We start from the raw sequence: 21,007 nt of genomic DNA on the forward strand, positions 1-21,007 counted from the left end.
AGACAAAGCAATTCAAAGTGATACAGACAGATCCCTGTACATTTCTTATGCTGTGTTATAATATCTCTATATCCATTAAGCTGCTGCCCAACTGCCATCAACTGCCAGCCTGACTTTTCTTTTCTTTATACAAACAGTGTCAGTGGCACAGAGAATATGTGTTGCTAGTGCTAAATAAATGATGCCCTAAAATGTGCCATTCCTCCCCCATTTATTTATTAGATATAAAAATAGGTAATATTTACATTAAAAAAGTACTTACAGAGAGAGCAGGTAAAAGGCTGTAATCTCTAGCTATGCAGTTAAGCATGTGACAGCAGGTGACCAATCATCTGGAGCAGAGGACAGCAAGCACCTGATTGGCTGAAGATACTGATTACATCAGCATTACCCCAATAGCAGCAGTCAGGCATGGGTTTGGTTATAAATAGGTGGGTTTGTGACGAAAAAGCATGCGATTTCCCTACCCGCCCCTAATTTACATATGCAAATTAGGATCTGGTTCGGCCAGGCACAAGAATTTGGCCGAATCCGAATCCTGCTGACAAAAGGCCGAATCCTGAACCGAATCCTGGATTCAGTGCATCCCTATTATTTAGCTTTTAATTCAGCTGCTCTCCAGTTTGCAATCTGGTTGCTAGGGTCCAAGTTCCCCTAGCAACCATGCACTGATTTGAATAATTGCCTGGAATATGAATACCAGAGACCCGAATAGAAAGATGAGAAATAAAATGTAGCAATAACAATAGATTTGTAGCCTTACAGAGCATTTGTTTTTAGATGGGGTCAGTGACCCCCATTTGAAAGCTGCAAAGAGTCGAAAGAAGGCAAATAATTCAAAAACTATAAAAAATATGAAGACCAACTGAAAAGTTGCTTAGAATTGCCCAATTTAGGGGTCAGAAAGGAAATGTTGATATTAGGGAAGTGCAAGTTTGCCCATTCAAGGGTTCCATGAAACTGCCCTACAATTTCCTTTTCTTTACATTTTATTGTATTTCCGATGTGTACATTTGCCCTTTGATTCCATGGAAAATGTCCACTAATTTGTCACTCATTTTATTTGAGACTTGAGTGTTGGATGTGGTGGATCACAGGGCAGTGGGGATCAGAACACCAAGCGGTGACATCGTGTCTTGTAATACCAGGAGCAAACTCTCAAACACAACTACCGTACTCAATGCTGAGTACGTGTGTAAAATAAAACTACACTCCCCAGAATCCTTTGCTGGGGGCGGGGCGACGGGCCGATTTCCTGTGTGCCTCGGGTATGACAGGGCTAGGCAGCACAGTAGGTGACAGTATGCAAGCAGTCAGGAGTATGGCAAGTAAGTGGGGTCACATGGGCGCGGTTTTACTGTAATCAGGGGCAAGAGCAGAATCGTTTGTATTGTATAAGGTATTCATGGGCAGTGACATGAAATAGAGAGAGAATGGGCAGGGAATTGGCTGCTTAGATCTTTGCGACTCATTTGCTGAAGTTTCCACAGGAGCAAAAGTGCGTGTGTAACCATAGCAACGACTTTAATCAACTCAGACTTGCTTAGTGACTAGTGCTGCAAATGTGTAATTGGGTTATTCCTGTGGAACAGTCACGTTTGCCCTTGTGCTAGTCTGTACTATACACATGTAACAAGGCTGGATGAGTTCAGGCTGGGGCTGTATTTGTTCTGCAGCTAAAATCATCTGATGAGCCCTGTATGGGCCTAGGGTTGCCACCTTTTCTGGAAAAAAATACAGGCCTTCCTATATATTTTTTTTTATTTCCCTATTAATAACATTGGGATCAGCCATCATTTTTACCGGCCAGGTCGGTAAAATACGGGCCAGGTGGCAACCCTACATTGCTCTCACTCATCACTAACTTTCCAGTGACCTTATCGCTTGTGACTAGAAAACAAAGTGGCCCTGAGGGGCTCTAAATGAAATAACTACAATACCAAGGCTCTATGGCCGTCTTGTTGTTGAACTATAAAAATGAACGGCATGCTGGGAGTCCTAGTGAGATGTGTGAGTGGTTGGACAACCCTGTACAACAGCGTCAGCTTATCATTTCTGTATCCTTATTTTTTCCTTTGTCCCTGTATCCGCTGGTGGTTTTGTTTGCCCTGCGCGTTTATTTGCCTGCGGAAATCTGATGTGTACTAAATATACGGCCTTTTTAAATCAGAGGTCCCCAATTTATTTTTTTTTACCTGTGAGCCACATCTAAATGTAAACAGATTTATAGAACAACACAAGCATGAAAACTGTTCCTGCAGGGTACAACATAAGGGCTGTGATTGGCTATTTGGTAGCCCCTATGTGGACTGACAGACTACAGGAGGCTTTTTTTGGCAGTACATCTGCATCTTTTATACAACCAAAACTTGCCTTCAAGGCAGACATTCAAAAATAAGCACCTGCTTTGAGGCCACTTGGAGCAAAATCCAAGGGATTGGTGAGCAATATTAGAGATTGGCTAACATAGACTCCATTTTATCCAAATAATCCAGATTTTTAGAGACACACTTGGAGAATTGGGGAGATTTGTCGCCCGGCATCAAATCGCCGCTTCTTCGGGCGACTAATCTCCCCGAATTGCCGGCTAGAATCTAAATCACTGACGGGATGGCACTCGGAGCGCTTCATTTTCCAAAGTTACCTCACGAGGAAACCTCGGAAAATGAAGCGATCCGATTGCCATCCCTCCGGTGATTTAGAGTCATGATTTAGCCGGCAGAAAGGCAGTTCAGGGAGAATAGTCGCCCGAAGAAGAGGCGACTAAATCTCCCGAAACCTCTATAAGTGCCCTAAAAAACGATTACCTTTTTCTCTGTGATGATAAAACAGTAGCTTGTACTTGATCCCAACTAATATATAATTAATCCTTATCAGAAGCAAAAGCTGCCTATTGAATTTATTTAATGTTTACATGATTTTCTAGTAGACTTAAGGTATGAAGATCCAAATTATGTAAAGATCCTTTATCCGTAGAACCCCATGTCTATAGAATTCTGGATAACAGGTCCCTTACCTGTAATAGAAATAAATAATAGATGCAGCACACACACTAAACCCCCAATTTATAGTGCAATTGAGTCTGCTTTCATTATTCAGCAGATGCTCAAGGTTTTCACATGCGCTTTAATTTAGTTCATTTAATACAGGGCAAATGCACAAAAATTGAATTTTAAATTGCACCTTTGTTATTACGGCCTTAGTTTTCCACTGCTAAATCCAATGCAGCAAGTGGAGGTTCATGCAAATGAATGGATTTTCATAGACCTCTGTTCTAATCTCAACATGGGGCAAGAGCATGCAAATAGAGTGTGTTGTGTTTGATCACACAACCTGCAGTGAAATTTGGTATTTGAGTTTGATCTGAAGGTTTCAACGAGACAGAAGAAAATGGGATCCGTTAGGTGATGATCTCAGACGAACCCAAAGTTGCACTTTCCATATATACTAATACTTATTCTTAATGTTGCTTTGAGTAAGACAGGTAGCTTAATTCTGCTATAATAAACCTTTCCTCTGGTTGAGCGCAGCACTGTCCTACCACAGTCAATTAAATATTTGCCTTGGGTACTGGACAAGAATTCAGAAGTTTAGGCATGGTAAGAAGAAGCCTGCTAAAGATTAACCTTCAGCCGTACTTTGCTTTGTGTCTTGCACTATGACCAGAGGATTATACAGAAAGCTGTTTTGGATATTGATGAGAGGAATTGGATAAAGCTCTAAAATAGGACCTGTTAGCCAGAATGCTCAGGACCTAGGATTTATATAGATCAGGTCCGTAATTTGGATCTTCATACCTTAAGGGGCCGATTCATCAATAGTCGAATATCGAGGGTTAATTAACCCTCGATATTCGACTGGGAACTAAAATCGTTCGACTTCGAATATCGAAGTCGAACGATTTTGCGCAAATCCTGCGATCGATCGATCGAAGGATTTTTCGTTCGATCGAACGATTAAATCCTTCGAATCGAACGATTCGAAGGATTTGAATCCAACGATCGAAGGAAAATCCTTCGATCAAAAAATCACAGGCAAGCTTATGGGGAAGGTCCCCATAGGCTAACATTGACTTCGGTAGGTTTTATCTACCGAAGTAGGTGGTCGAAGTATTTTTTAAAGAGACAGTACTTCGATTATCAAATTGGATTTGTCTGAAAAATGATAGCACTTCATGGGTGTATTGCTGGTGGCTAAATACTTCCATTTTTTAAGCCTTCTTTGACTTAATAAAAAATATAATTACATAGACATTTGGCACATGAAATTGCAATTGCTGTTTTTTTTTTTTTTTTAAATAAACTGACTTATATTGGCATCAAGCAATCAGCAGTTAGGTCTGAGCTCTGCAGTTTGTTGCTTTACTGCATTGGTGATAATTTGCCAGGGCCTTAAGTAGGGTTGCTACCTGGCCGGTATTTTTTACAACACCTGCCAAGTTCGGGGCCGGTATTACAAATTTACCGGCAATGTAGCTGCCGGTAAATTTGTAATACCCTTAACAAGACCCCTTGACCTGCCCCCAAACCCCTGGAAACTTAACTTTTGTCCTCCTTCTGGCGATCTCTGCAATACGGCACCACCCCCTTTTACGTCAAGGCCCGCCTCCTTTTGTTCCCGTCCTCACCAGCCTGTAAAGATTTTCGGAAAAGGTCGCTACCCTAGTTGTGAGTGAGCTAAAGTACGTAAGAATTAGGGATGCACCAAATCCACTTTTTTGGATTCGGCCGAACCCCTGAATCCTTCACGAAAGATTCGGCCGAATACAGAACCGAATCTGAACCCTAACTTGCCTATGCAAATTAAGGGTGGGAAGGGGAAAACATTTTTTACTTCCTTGTTTTCTGACAAAAAGTCACGCAATTTCCCTCCCCGCCCCTAATTTGCATATGCAGATTAGGATTTGGTTTGGCCGGGCAGAAGGATTCGGCTAAATCCTGCTGAAAAAGGCCAAATCTCGAACCAAATCCTGGATTCGGTGCATCTCTAGTAAGAATAATAATAATTTCAGTGTTATATCTTCTAGTGTGCTTCAGCCTTGAGTGATTCCATTTCTCCTCGTTGACCCGTGTTGCGTCTTTACAGAATTCCGACTCTCCTTGGTCCAGTTCCTTGTGTCTCCTGTGAAATCGGACAACCTCAACAAGGCCTGCAAGCTTATTAAAGAGGCTGCACAAAAAGGGGCTCAGATTGTTGCGCTGCCGGTCTGTATCGAACTCAAGGGTCTGGCACAGAGCTCCATTTTCAGTGCCTTGGAGACAGTGTTTAACTGAAATCACATAAAGCTCTAGCTGTTCCTGAAAGCCTGACGGACGCCCACAGCTCCTTTCCCTGGGAAATATTTGCTGTGACACATTCACTATATGGGCAAAGGAGCAGCAAGAACCTGCACTTGGACTTCTGCTACTGTCGTTGCTTCACATGTAAATGGATCTGGATCCATATAAAGCAAGCCAGTATAAATATGTCATCAAGTGAATGCCCGCCAAGTGCATTCTGAATTCTATTTATATTTATGCTCATTATGTGATCTGCTGGATGCATATCACTAACAAATTCCAATGTGTTGCCTGAGTGAGAACTATTAATGCACATGCTTATGTCCAGGGGCAACTTATGCTTATTAGTAGTACCCGGGGAAGTGCTACACATCATTTTGTTGACTGAGTATTTCTCTGGTAAGAGTTCATAATACAGGTATGGGTCCTGTTATCCAGAATGCTCGGGGCCTGGGGTGTTCCGGATAACTAATCTTTCCGTAATTTGGATCTTCATACCTTAAAGGGGACCTGTCACCCTAAGAAATAATTCCAAATTCTTGTCTTATGTTAGTTGACCAAAATAAACTATTCTTACACTATATTTATTATTTACATTTTGTTTCCTTCAGTCTTGGAATTATCAAGCAGGCAGCTGCCATTTTATGGACACTGTTATTAAGACAAATTGTGTATCACCCCCAAAATCTAGTGTATGCACCAGAATGGGGGACCTAATATCCACAGTGTCCTGCACAATTGAAGAGCGTGAGGAGGGAACGGGGAATGTGGGGAGGGCAGTGACATGTTGGAATTGCTTAATGGAAATTGAAAGTAAGTAATGCCCCACCTCTATGCCTTAGGCAAAGAGGCGTGGAAAATAATATTTGATTGACAGCTCAGATATTTAAACACCGTTATAACAGGTATATATATTTTAACAAAAAAAATTATTTGTGTTCCATGTTTCATTTGCAAAGGACTTTCATTATGGAGCTTTTTATGTGTAGGTGACAGGTCTGCTTTAAGTCTACTAGACAATCATGTAAACATTAAATAAACCCAATAGGCTGGTTTTGCTTCCAATAAGGATTAATTATATCTAAGTTGGGGTAAAATACAAGCTACTGTTTTATTATTACAAAGAAAAGGGAAATCATTCTTAAAAATTTGGATTATTTGGATAAAATGGAGTCTATGGGAGACCGCGTCTCTGTAATGTGGAGCTTTCTGGATCACGTGTTTCCGGATAACAGATCCCATACCTGTATCAGTATTGAGGGTATTTCATACAATGGCAAAAAATCACTTCTTCACTGCTAAACAGAATACATGTTATGTTATGACTGTACATAGTGAATTTTACATTGTATGTATTTATCTATTGCAGGAGTGTTTTAATTCACCTTATGGCACAAAGTATTTCCCTGAATATGCTGAGAAGATCCCTGGGGAATCCACGGAGCTTCTGTCACAAGTAGCCAAGGAATGTGGAATTTATCTCATTGGAGGTTAGAGAGGGTTTTTTTTTTGTTGCTGCTGCTGAAACTTAGTGTTTTGGGTGGGACAGAGACAAAGGGGCAAATTTACTAAAGGGCGAAGTGAATGAAGTAATTTTAAACATGAAACCCAAATTATTTTGTTTTTATTTAAGCATTCATAGCTGTTGTAAACTCGTTTAAAAATCTCAGCTGTCAGTCAAATATTGCCTGCCCCTCCTGAGGATAAGACGTAATTTTGGAACTTCGCCGATTTACTAACGGTCGCTGGCATAATTTAGGCTCTGGCGAATGGACGTAACTACACAAATTCACTAAGATACAGATTTTACAGAACGTTAACACTTGCGCCAGACTTGCCTTCACCAGCTCAGACCAGGCGAAGTGCAATAGAGTAGATAGGAGTTCCTCAAAAAATAGTTTTTCTGTAGAACATTTTTCTAAGTTCCAAAAAACACTGGCGACTTTTCCTTTTTTCAGGGTGATAGGCTGAAACAATGTTTACTTTTTTTTGGGGTACCCGGCTTCCCCCCTACATTTCCTTACATATGGCACATAAACTATACACTGGGCTCATGTGTAGGGCAATATAACAACTTTATTTTATTTTATTAAGGTTTCCCAGGCTTGTGTAGTGTAATGTATTTGCTGCAACATGTACGTCCATTCAACTTTTAACTTCCCACCAGATGCAAATTAGGCAACACTAGCGAAACTTCGCTTTGCTTGGCGCAGTAACACTAGCGCAACTTCACCAGCGTTCAGCGCCCTGGACGCAACTTCAATTTTTAGTCAATTAGCGTTGTCCTGGCGAAGTGTTGCGATGTGTCTGAAGCTCTCGCTGGCGAATTTTCGGAGGTTAGTAAATTTGCCCCATAGGGTGAACTGCTGGCACCCCAGGCTTGTTAACTAATAGGGTTGCACTGAATCCACTATTTTGGAATCGGCTGAAGCCCCAAATCCTTTGCGAAAGATTCGGCTGAAAACCAAATCCGAATCCTAATTTGAATATTCAAATTATGGGTGGGAAGGGGAAAACATTTTTTACTTCCTTGTTTTGTGACAAAAAGTCACGTGATTTCCCTCCCCGCCCCATCATATACAAATTAGGATTCGGTTTGGCCGGGCAGAAGGATTTGGCTGAATCCGAATCCTGCTGAAAAAGTCAGAATACCAAACCGAATCCTGGATTCGGTGCATCCCTATTAGCTAATGATGCAGTGTGAATGTCTCCCCTAGTTGACATTTTTATTGTAGTTTCCCATGAATGTCTCAGGTGCCGCAATGTACAGTATATGGAAATTCCACTGGTTTGGATAACGGCTCTGGATAAAAGCAGGAAAAAACATGTTTTGGACATGCGATAAATTTGACTTCGACATTTTTACTTTAAAGTGGTGATTGGTGCCCTGGATATAAATGGGACTTAAATCCTATTTATAAAGTACTGCACTGGTAGCTGTGTAGCTTCCCTAAACTGAACAATTGCTCATTTGCTGTTCTAGTACTTATTCTCAGCAGGGTTAATAAAAATCACAAGAGCTCACAATCTAAAGATAAACTGCATCATCCAAATTAGCCTACCTTTAATTTGACACCAGTCTGCATTAAATCATTTATATGATATATAACAATGGATATGATTTTTGGTGGCAAAACTGTTGTGTAAAAATGCTTGATTTTAATGGATTGCCCCCCCCCCATCACCAATTTACAGTTGTATATTTTTCAGGGAACCAAAAAAATCTGGGAAAATGAAAAAAATAAAACAAACAAAAAAACTGTCGTGGGCACAGACAGACAGTGTCGGACTGGGGGATCTGAGTTCCACTTTGCCTGTTGCCTTTGGGGCCCGCACAACCCCCCGGGATCCCAGCTGCAACCCTAAGATTGCTGTCTGTTTCTCATTCTTTGTCTGTCCTTTCTGCAGCCTTATTATTCTGTTTATTCTTGTCCTAGGTTCAATCCCTGAAGAAGATTCTGGGAAGTTTTATAACACATGCGCTGTATTTGGACCTGATGGAACCTTATTAGTTAAGCACAGGAAGGTAATGACAGTTCAGTTTCACATATTCAGTTTTTAACCTCAGCATCATTACAGTCCCCCCCCTACACAAAAGGGCCCCAATCCCGGACAGATTTCTTTTGGGTTGAATTTGATGAATGAAACTAGCAAACTCCAGACTTCAGCTATGGCTCGCAATTTCAGTCTCCCAACTTCAGTCTCTCCAGTTTAACTGAATGTATACTTTAGCACAAGTATTTCTTATGCCCAATGCTTTAAAGAGGTGGTTCCCCTTTTAAGTATACTTTTAGTATGTTATAGAATGGCCAGTTGTAAGCAACTTTTCAATTGGTCTTCATGATTTCTTTTTTTATAGTTTTTGAATTATTTGCCTTCTTCTGACTCTTTCCAGTTTTCAAATGGGGGTCACTGACCCCGTCTAAAATCCAAATACTCTGTAAGGCTACACATTTATTGTTATTGCTACTTTGTATTACTCATCTTTCCCTTCCCTTTTAATTGTCCTGTATTAAAAGTGTGTAAAAGAGGGTAGCACTGGTAAGGCTCCTGTTGATTAAACACTGCAGTTTCTAGGCAGACCAAGTTGGGATTGTTTTAGAAAAATGATGCTTCAGGTTGGATATGATCTCTGTATAACTTAAAGGACACCCAAGAAAATAATTCCAAATCCTATTTTATCATGTTAGTAGTCAAGCAAAATGAACTTTAATTACACTGTAAAAATTATTTGAATCTTGTTTCCTTCCATCTGGGAATCAATAATTATAACAAGCAGGCAGTAGCCATTTTGTGGACACTGTTCTAAAGACAAGCCTTGCACCATCTTAGAATCTTGTTTGTGCACCAGAACTGGGGGACCTGATGTCCATCCCCATGCCCTGGCTACACAATTAAACTGTGAAGAGAATGAGAATTTGGGGAGTGCAGTGACATCTAGTAAGTGCTGAATGGAAAGTGAAAGTAATTGTCTGCCCCGCCTCTATGCCTAAGGCATATAGGAGGGGCAGGCAATATCTGATTCACAGCTGAGATTTTTAAACGAGTTTACAACAGCTATGAATGCTTAAATAAAAAAAAATAATTTAGGTTTAATCTGAAAAGGACATATATTATACAGCTTTTTTTAATGTCTGGGTGACAGGTCCACTTTAAAGTTAATGTAAATATGAACAAACCCTTTTAGATATTTGGTCCTGAGGATAGTTTAATTGGGGAGCCTAGCATTTTCCATCATGGCCTGTCATTATAATCCAGTAATTGTATTCATCCATAAAGGATATTTTCAAAGCCTTAAGAGCCACTAGTGATAATGAATGTATATTGCTTGACAAATCACATGCCTGATGATACGTTTGCCTTCTTTTCTGAATTTTTTCCCTCACAGATCCATTTATTTGACATTGATGTTCCTGGGAAAATACGGTTCCAGGAATCTGAAACACTAAGCCCTGGAGACAGCTTCTCTGTCTTTGATACCCGTAGGTACACATCAAAATGCATCCAAATTACTGTGGGTGTGTAAAAGAATATATTAACTTGCAAAGTACTTTATAAAACTAAATGTGGAAAAAAAAGAACAGTATGGATCTGTATATTCCATAACTTATAGCAGGGGTCACAAACTTTTCTACCCATGAGCCACATGCAAATGTAAACAGAGTTCCTGGGGGTACCAAATAAGGGCTGTGATTGGCTATTTGTTAGCCCCTATTTGGACAGTCAGTCTACAGGAGGCTCTGTTTGGCAGTACACTTGTTTTTTTATGCAACAAATAATTACCTTCAAGTCAAGAATTAAAAAAGAAGCACCTGTGGCCACTGGGAGCCGCAGGGAGCAACATCCAATTGGTTGGTGAGAAACATGTTGCAATGGAGTGACTGGTTGGGGATCAAGAGTATGAGAAAATTGGGGTAGGCCCCAAGAGTTTACAAACCAGATGGCAATGATTACAGGTATGGGACCTTTTATCCAGAATGCTTGGGACCTGGGTCTTCCGGATAAGGGATCTTTCCGTAGACTTCATACCTCTAAATCTACTAGAAAACACTATAAACATTAAATAAGCCCAATAGGCTGGTTTTGCTTCCAATAAGGATTAATTATATCTTAGTGTGAATCAAGTACAAGATACTGTTTTATTATTACAGAAAAAAAAAAAATTTGAATTATTTGGGGCAGATTCCCTAAAGGGCGAAGTGACTAACGCTAGCGAAAATTCGGCAGCGTGACGTAATTTTGGAACTTCGCAGGTGCAGGCGTCACTTCGCTAGTGAAGGAGATAGACGCTAGCGTTGCTTCGCACTCTAACGCCAGGCGAATTTTCGCTCTAGCAAATGGACGTAACACCACAAATTCACTAAGATGTGTATTTTACTGAACGTTACCTCATTCGCCAGACTTGCCTTCACCAGCTCAGACCAGGCAAAGTGCAATGGAGTGTATAGGACTTCCTTAATTTTTAGTGCAAAAGTCCCAAAAAACGCTGGCTTCTTTTCCTTTTTCAGAGTGATAGCCTGCAAAGGTCCGTAAAATGTATTTTCTAACATAAGGAACACGAACTATACACTGGGCTCATGTGTAGGGCAATATAAAAGCTTTTATTAAGGTTCCCTGGAATTATGTAATGTAATTTAATGTATTTGCTGCAACATAAACGTTCATGTAACTTTATCATTTCCCGCCGTATGCAAATTAGGCAACGATAGTGCATCTTTGCTTTGATTGCCGAAGTAACGCTAGCGAATATTCGCCAGCGTTCTCTGCCCTGGACACAACTTCGCACTTTAGGGAATTGCCATTGTCCTAGTGAATTTACGCCTGGCGAAGTGTTGCGCTGGCGAATTTTCCCGGTTAGGGAATTTGCCCCTATGGGAGATGGCCATTCCGTAAATCGTAGCTTTCTGGATAATGGGTTTTCGGATAAAGGATCCAATACCTGTACTTACATCAAATCACTCCTCTGTTTTTTTTGAGCTTTTAAGGAACCATGAGGCTACATTACTTGATCACTATTAACCAAATTTATTTATTAAGTTAAAAAACAAATATTTTGCATCATATTCAGGGCTATAATTAAAAACCTCCTCAAGTGAATTGAAATTTGTGTCTCTGAGGACAGGTACGGCCCCAAAGCAAGCGTTCTTCATGAATGAAAAGAGGCAAATAATCTCATATCAAAAAGGGGGTTACAACTTAACTTACTGATGTGGAAAGAAGAAAATGTACATGGGGAAATATATAGTGAATAAAGTACCCCCTCTTGTAAAATATAAGGATATTATAAGTTACCGAGGAGTTTCATGACCATATAAAAACACGAGGCCGAAGGCCGAGTGTTTTTATACAGGTCATGGAACTCCGAGGTAACTTCTAATATCCTTATATTTTACAACTGGGGGTACTTTATTTATTATAATACACAAATTTAAGTGAGTCATGTGACAGAAATGACATCAGTACTCACCGTTTATAACTGATGACATCAGTACTCACCGTTTATAAGGACATAATTTACAGGATATTCATGGCTTTTGTGTATTATATATATTTATTCTCATGCATTCTTTTATGTGTTTGATTGAAACAGCTTACTGCAAAGTTGGAGTTGGAATCTGTTATGACATGCGATTTGCTGAGCTTGCCCAAATATACGCCAACAAAGGTGAGACCCGATAATGTTTCTGTGATACTTTTGTGTGCTTGTCCTCTACACACACATCTACACACTCATTGCATTGTGCTGATTGTGAGTAATATATGTGCATAGAAAGTGACCTTCTGAGCCACAGATAAGGTTTGGAATGAAAGGAAAACCACAAAGCAAGTAACTGTACCGACAGTGCACTGCTAGTTCAGTTTCTACAGGTATGGGACCTGTTATCCAGAATGCTCAGGACCTGGGCTTTTCCAGATAATGGATACTTTAGATCTTCATACCTTAAGTACTAGAAAATCATGTAAACATTAAGGGGCAGATTTATCACATTTTCAAGTTTTTTTTATGGCCAATACTTTCAAATTCGACTAGAGAATTGTTAAAATTCAATTTGTTTTTAAAAAAAATTAGATTTTTGAAATGTATCATGTATTGGCCCTTTAATATTTCAAAGTCAACTATTAACCACCTTAAACCTGCCGAATTGCTGTTTTAGCCTATGGGGGACGCCCTGGGATCAATTTGGAGTTGTTTGCTGCCTTCCTAAAAATAAAATTTTTTCGGAGAAAAAACTAATTCGATTTGAATTCTATTAGAGTTTGAGGGTCAATCCCATTCACCCGAGTTTGAAAAATGTGATTTTGTTAAAAAATTGCAGTAGGTCGAATTTTGAGTTTATGGGAGTTTTAAAAACTCCCATGAGCTATTAATCCGACCCTTGATACATCTGCCCCTAAACAAACCCAATAGGCTGGTTTTGCTTCCAATAAGGATTAATTATATCTTAGTTGGGATCAAGTACAAGACACTGTTTTATAATTACAAAGAAAAAGGAAATCATTTTTAAAAACTTGGATTATTTGGATAAAATACTCTAATGGGAAACGGCTTTTCCATAATTTGGAGCTTTCTGGATAGCGGACTTCCGGATAACAAATACCATACCTGTACCGGTTTCTGGGCTGTTCCTTTCTCTGTATATAGTATGATGTGTCCATGATGCTTGTACACAGTACAGGTATAGGACCTGTTATCCAGAATGCTTGGCACCTGAGGGCTTCCGGATGAGGGATCTTTCTGTAATTTGGATCTCCATACTTTGTCTATTAAAAAAATTATTTGAACATTCATTAAACCCATTAGAATGGTTTTGCCTTCCGTAATGATTAATTATATCTCCGTTGGGATCAAGAACCAGGTACTGTTTTATTATTAAAGAGAATTCTAAATTAAAAAATCAAATTATTTAATTAAAATGGGGTCTATGGGAGATGGCCTTCCTGTAATTCAGAGGTCTCTGGAGAATGGATCCCCTACCTGTACTTCAAACTATACAACTTAACCGTTTTCATCATTTTTTTATGTTCTTCCACTGCAAGTTTACTTATGCTGATTGTTGTTTAAAGCCAGGCTCTGGTTTGTTTAATACAGGCTGCCAGCTGCTGGTTTACCCTGGTGCCTTCAACATGACAACTGGGCCGGCTCATTGGGAACTTCTACAGAGGGCACGGTTAGTAGGAATGAACCATTTTTCCTGTTGGGCCAATCCGCTGCTGTGTGTGTGTTTTGTAAAGGAAACTGTAGGGTAGTGATGCATTGGTCAGCCTGCACCCAACTCTAACACTGTCCTTGCCAAACTAAGTTCTGGAATCCATCTCTATTATTAAAGGGAACTATCATGACAATAAAAAATATAAGCTTCACCATAATAAAATAAAAAAAACGTTGTAAATACAATCAGTCAAATATTCTGCATCGTTTCTGAAATACTCACGTTTATGTTCACTCTTCTCTCAACATCTGTTTCTCTTCATTCTGTCTTCTTGCAGCAGTTCATTGACAGTTTGGGGCAGATTCCCTAAAGGGCGAAGTTACTAACGCTAGGGAAAATTCGCCACCGTGACGTCATTTCGGAAACTTCGCCGATTCCCTAACTGGCGCAGGCATCACTTTGCTAGTGAACGCTAGCGTTGTTTCGCACTCTAGCACCAGGCGAATTTTTGCTCTGGTGAACGGACGTAACACTGCAAAGATTTTTAGTCCCAAAAAACGCTGGCGTCTTTTACTTTTTTCTGAGGTCCGTAAAATCTTATTTGGGTAACCGGGTTCCCCCCCAAAAACTAACACAGACACAATGTCTGGTGATTTTAATAGAGTGAGCTCTGATACATCTTATAGGAGCCCCCCTATAAGATATATTGGATCTAACTGTCAATGAATATCTGACACCTAACTCCTGCATGAAGACAGAATGAGGAGAAACAGATGCTGAGAGAGGAATTGTGAATAGAAACTTGATTATTTCAGAAACAATGCAGAACATTTAATTGATTGTATTTAGAAAGTTAATTATTTTAGTATGATGAAGTTCATATTCAATTTTCATTTTCGATGCAAAATATTTAATTGATGGTATTTAGAAAGTTTCTCATTTCAGTATAATGAAGCTTGTATAAATTTTTCATTTTTGAGATAGTTCCCCTGTTTCAGCCTGACCTTTAACTACTATACTACTCACTACTGTAATATGTCAAAAGATTTTTTTGTTTTTCTTTCCTTTTCAGAGCTCTGGACAACCAGGTGTATGTGGCAACTGCTTCTCCTGCCAGGGATGAGAAGGCATCCTATGTGGCTTGGGGCCACAGCACTGTAGTCAGCCCATGGTGAGCCTGTTTCATATGTGTAAAATCATTCATAATTTGCCTTGTGTATGTGTGTGTATTTCCACTTGTATCTGTTATTAGTCGCTTTGAATGTATATCTGTATGTACACACCCATTTCTTGTACAGCGCTGCAGAATGTGTTGGCGCTTTACAAATACATATTGATTATCATAAAATTTAGTGGTTAATATATCAAAGGTCGAATTTTAGAACTTTGTAAGCTTTTTTAGACCTTAAAGTGGACCTGTCACCTACACATAAAAAGCTGCATTATGAAAGTCCTTTGCAAATTAAATATGAAACCCCAAAAAAAATGTTCATTAAAACATCCATACCTGTTATAAAGGTGTTTAAATATCTAAACTGTCAATCAAATATTACCAGCCCCGCCTCTATGCCCGAGGCATAGAGGCGGGGCAGTCAATTACTTTCACTTTCCATTCAGCACTTCCTACATGTCACTGCTCTCCTCGCATTCCCCCTTCCCTCCTCAGGCTCTATAATTGTGTAGGGCACTGCACATGGACATTAGGTCCCCCATTCTGGTGCATACACAAGATTTTGGGGTGATACACAATTTCCCTTAATAACCGTGTCCACAAAATGGCTGCTGCCTGCTTGCTGTGATTGTATAATTCCAAGACAGAAGGAAAAAAAATTTAAATAATAAATACAGTGTAAGTAAAGTTTATTTTGCTCAACTAACATGATAGAAAAGAATTTGAAATTATTTTAGGGTGACAGATCCCCTTTAAATGATTTCTAATTTTAAGAAAAAACTTGAATCAGTGTAGTCGGGGGGGGGGGGGGAACTTGAACGCTCGAATTGCTCGAGTTTTGGGGCAAAATGCTCTGAAAAAAACTCGAACATCATGAAGGCTGTTAAAATCTTCAAATGATTTAAGGGACCTCTGCCACTGACTCCTACATGGCCTCGACAGGTTTTAGATGGTTAATTTTTGGATTCAAACTATTTCCAGCGTCAGGTATAATAAATCTCAAAAAGTTTGTTTTTGTTTTTTGGAAAAAAAAAGAAAATAATTTTTTTTAATTGAAAATTCGAGTTTTTTTTTAAACTTGTATGTTTATTATGTAATAAACTAGTTCAAAATATACATTTGACTTAAGTGTACATAATTAAAGCACATATACACATAAACAGTATTCAGTCTGTTTGGTACAAAATAGAAGAAAGGAAAGTGAAAAGAAAGGAAGATAAAATAAAACAATATAAAGGTATGATTGAATAATAAAAAAAATCATAAGTAGTACATGGCATATACGGCATAATAGGTAAGGTTTCAGGGTAGGCAACCCATTACTCATATCTCCAATAACCACTAGTAGTAATAATGGCAGAGGACATAACATCACAAGAGTTATAGAGGGTGCCAAGGGTCCCAAATTCGGCTACATTTGAGTTTGGACTCTAGTGTTCCTGCAGTCATTCTCTCCATATGTTCCCTGAATTCCAGTTGTTGGAGTAAGTGCTGTATTGAAAATTCGAGTATTGACCGAAAAATACCCTCTAAAACAACTCAACCTTTGATAAATAACCCTCCCCCACATCTACACATGTAGGCACGCTTGGAGTTATTGAGCCAGCAACTTTCACTCTAGTTCCATGAGAATAATCAATTTTTGTGCAAAAGGAAAAAATGTTTATTTATCAGATGTATATCCTTGTTTGCAGGGGCGAAGTCATTGCTAAAGCTGGTTTCGAAGAAACCGTTATTTCTGCTGACATTGGTACGGAGTCCTTTCATATCCTACTTTATCTCGATATCTTACCTTAAATGTGTGATGTTTTCTTTTTATCTTAGAGGTTGTGACAGCTTGTTACTTGCATTTGAATGTAACCGCAATGCACATGCTTCCATGCGGGAATTTAGTGATAGGATTACTGGACTTTTGAATATACATGAATTGTGTCCTTGTGCTTATGTTTAAGCTCCATTTGGAGGCCCAACCTTTGTTCAAGGCCCTCTTAGCTCATAACATGGTTACTAGGGATCACCGAATCTTCTATTTGGGATTCGGCCGAATCCTTTATGAAAGATTCGGCCGAATACCGAACCAGATCCTAATGTGCATAAGCAAATTATGAGCTGCATATGCAAATTAGGGGATTGAAAGGAAAAAAGTGGGGAAAATTATTTTACTTCCTTGTTTTGTGACAAAAAGTCACATGATTTTCCTTCCCACCCCTAATTTACATATGCAAATTTGGATTCGCATTGCTTCAGCCAGGTGCAAGGATTCGGCCAAATCCTGCTGAAAAAGGCCGACTCCAAACCCTAACGGTTATAGATGTAGGAAAGCATCAGCGCATCAGTCACATTTGTACATTAGTTCCAAAATTATCTTGAGTAGATGTAAGTGTATTCCCCAAATACAGCTGTCATTTTCATCAAGAATCCGGTAACCCAACAAGATGTTCTTCCTCTTATTGGCAAATAAAAGGCATCCTACAGTGAGACAATCAAGCTGAGATTAACGTGCTCTTGCTAACTCAATTTAATTACAGATTTCACAGCAATATACGAAACCCGTTATCCAAAAAACTCAGAATTATGAAAAGGCCGTCTCTCATAGACTCCATTTTATCCAGATAATAATTTTTTTTAAATAATATCCTTATTCTCTTTAACATTAAAACAATACCTGGCACTTGAGATCCCAACTTAGATTTAATTAATCCTTACTGGAGCTAAAACATTTCTATTGGGTTTATTTATGAGTTATTTATCCAAATCCGAATTTATCTCATTATTTTCTGAAATATACTACAATGTGTTATTTCCCCTTATTTATCAATTCATTTTCCCCAAAATTTCCAGTTCGGGAAAAAACTCAAAAAAAAAAAATCGGGAAATTTTGAAGCGTACCAATGTTTCAGATTTGTGCCCGAAAATCATGAAATCTTCAAATTTTTTCATGAAACCCAGCACAGATCAGAATATCTTTGGGACTTCTGACATTGACTCATATACAACCTCGCAGGTCTGAGATGCTGGTTTTTCAGATTCTGACTTTTTCCATTCTTGGGGTATAATAAAAAAATTTGGATTTTATAGTAAAAAAAAAAACCTAATTTTTTGAGTTTTTGGCATTCAGACTTATTATTTTTTTAGTAGACGTATGATAAGATTCCTTATACCAGGTCATGAGTTTTCTGGATAAGAGGTCCCATACCTGTATTACTAGTTAAAATATATAACAGCCTGCTAAAAGTTGCTTGTCCCTGGTATAGAGCTGATAGGATTACTGTGTATAATGTTGTTTGGCCACAATAAAACAAGAATTTATTTTGCTTTTCCTTTACTTTAACAGATTTGCAGTACCTTGCCGAGATCCGGGAGCAAATACCTATTCGTAGGCAGCGCCGTGACAATCTTTACACTGTGGAAGAAAAAAAGAACTAAAGACTGTTTTTATTGGAAAAAGAATTATTACCCTTCTCCTTAGTTTCTTGTTAAGATTTTATAATGACTTGGTACAAGCTGTTCCAACAAGTGCTCACAAACCTCATGGGAAGTTAAAGTTATAAGTGACCAGCACTCTCTTTGCAACACACTAATGCTCACAAACATTATGGGAATGTATGTCTAGTACATTACTTGTAGTCTGGACTAGTGTTCATCCATCTTAAAGGAAATTCATGTTGTATGTATGGGAAGCTATGAATATAAGTGCCAAGATTACTTCCCGCAGTACTTAAAACTTCATGGGGATTTATGGTTATATGTAAGGGAAGATACGCGGATAAGTTTCAAGCCCACTTCCTGCAGCCACACCGAGGCTCGCAGACCTATAAGTTACAGTTGTGTGTAGGGGAAATGATTGGTTTATGGGTCTACCCCACTTCCTGCAGTCCATACCTGGGCTCACACACCTTGTTAGAACCTCCAATTCTTCATGTTGATCTCATTTCCTTCAGTAGATCAGTGGTCACCATTTTCTCATAAGAAGTTCCTGCCTTGAAATTCCGTGGGCAATGAAAGCTTTTGGAGGCCACATATGGGACCAGGTACTTCGTAACAGCAGCTCCTCAGTTAATATTACACCATACCAAAGTCTGTTTAGGCTGAAGTGTGTCATGTCGGCTCATTTAAGATGTTGAGATGTGTTACGTGCACCTGTGATCTTGGACTTACTACAGAGAGTATAGAAATGAGAGAGTACAGGGGATTTCAGAGGTAACAGCTAGTAAGAGAAGCAGGAGGGTGGTGGCTTAATTAGCAGTCATGTAAAGGCATAATGAGCAAATAACTGGATGTAGAAATGTTGCCTTATTTTATCATTTGCATTGGTATATTTTGCATTATAGAACAGAAACTGGAAATGTTTAAACTAGAAATGACATGGTTTCAGTTATAAGGCAAATACTCAATAATGGTGGGAGTTGTAGTTGAGCAAAAGCCACTGGGTATATCAGGTTGCCCATACTATTTAGAACAGGCACGGGGAACTGTAAGCCCTCCAGAAGTACTACAACTTTCATCTGACCCACTGTAGTCTAATAACACATCAGAAATCACATGAATCGTAGAAAGGAGTGTCCGGGCCTGCCAGTTACTCATTGGTGCTGTAGAAATGAAGGTGTCCCTAAGGGTGAGGGCACACGAGCAGATTTGGGGAGATTAGTCGCCCCGGCGACAAAACGCCTCTTCTTCAGGGCCGACAAACTCCCCATCGGCTATAATGAAAACTCACCAGTGGGACGGCACTCGGATCGCTTCGTTTTCCGAAGATGCCTCACGAGGAAACTTTGGGCGACTTTGGAAAACATAGCGATGCGAGTGGTGTCCCGCTGGCGATTTTTTTATTATAGCGGACGGGAAGGCAGTTCAGGGAGATTGTTGCCCCAAAAAAAAGGCGATTTGTCACTGGGGTGACTAATCTCCACGAATCTGCCCTTACCCTAAAAGAAATGTATATGTGTTGATACAATAGATTTGTTATATAATAAAAACAAGTTTTAATGTAACACTGAGTTTTAGTTCAAAGTTTTCAAATCTGTCTGGTGGCCCAATGTCATGAGTGGTCATTAGTAGTAGGATGGTCAGAATTTGACCAAATCTCGCAACAAGTGTTTGGATCCTGAGTGCCGGGCCAATCAAATCTAAACCCATAATCTCATTGGACTTGGAAGCACTTTTTGGCTAATGCATTTTTAAAACTTTGTTTAAATTTACAAATTAGGGGGTTGAATTGGTTTAGTATTTGGCCAAATCGAGAATTTAATAACACTGGCTGAATCAAAAATGTTGGATTTGGCACAACCCTATAGGATGGATAGTCACACGGCTACACTAGTTCTTGGAGGATCTTAGACTCTACACTAAGGGGGTTATTTATTAAAAAACGAAAATCTCATTTTCTGAAATATACTCTGACCAAATCTGCACGGGATATTTCCCCTTATTCATCAATACATTTTCTCGAAAAATTCCAGTGCGGGAAAAAACTGTGAAAATTGTACAAGAGTTCGAATTGTCCGCCAGAAAACTGGATTTTTTTCGGATTTTTGTCAGAAAACCACAAAATCAAGTGTGGCCAACCTATGATTTTGGAAGCTGTGCCACTGGGTTTTCAGATAGTTTGCGCTAAAGTTCTTCGTTGTGGTCCAACATTCAGTCAGGGTTGTCCTTAACATGGTGATCAATGTGAATCATTGGGCCCAACAGTTGGCTTTCTTCTAAATCCACTAATATCTAAGACAACCAATAGACACTGACCTTCAAATTTCATTGTAAGTGACCTTCAGTTTGCTCCCCTTTTGCTGTGGAATGAACAATATAGATTTCACCAACGTATCCCTGAGCAGAAATGTCTTTTTTCCCTCTAACCATCCAATGACGGTTAGATGTTCTTAGTAACATATCTCAAATGATGGTATTCA

At 39.2% G+C, this 21,007-nt stretch overlaps 1 protein-coding gene across 2 annotated transcripts; it reads left to right on the top strand.

Moving 5' to 3' along the window:
* The first annotated feature begins 1,316 nt into the window (after positions 1–1,316).
* MGC82469 (omega-amidase NIT2-B) lies at positions 1,317–20,092 on the top strand. 2 transcript variants are annotated; one of them, NM_001091940.1, is given in 10 exon segments: positions 1,317–1,328; positions 5,086–5,204; positions 6,649–6,769; positions 8,717–8,805; positions 10,168–10,261; positions 12,370–12,444; positions 13,870–13,948; positions 15,003–15,101; positions 16,796–16,851; positions 18,436–20,092. In NM_001091940.1, coding segments are annotated over 10 exon segments (831 nt in total). In that variant the 5' UTR covers positions 1,317–1,321; the 3' UTR covers positions 18,528–20,092.
* Positions 20,093–21,007: the final 915 nt, after the last annotated feature.

Source organism: Xenopus laevis, chromosome 2L (genome assembly GCF_017654675.1).
Source record: "Xenopus laevis strain J_2021 chromosome 2L, Xenopus_laevis_v10.1, whole genome shotgun sequence".
Lineage (NCBI taxonomy): Eukaryota > Metazoa > Chordata > Amphibia > Anura > Pipidae > Xenopus > Xenopus laevis.

Bases quoted from the DNA above. Each gene is read 5' to 3' on its own strand.
- MGC82469 (XM_041580971.1), top strand. From the start codon at position 5,364: ATGGGCAAAGGAGCAGCAAGAACCTGCACTTGGACTTCTGCTACTGTC. The intron at 13,949-15,002 runs GTTAGTAGGAAT...TTTCCTTTTCAG, and splicing joins GAACTTCTACAGAGGGCACG to AGCTCTGGACAACCAGGTGT. The intron at 15,102-16,795 runs GTGAGCCTGTTT...CCTTGTTTGCAG, and splicing joins AGCACTGTAGTCAGCCCATG to GGGCGAAGTCATTGCTAAAG.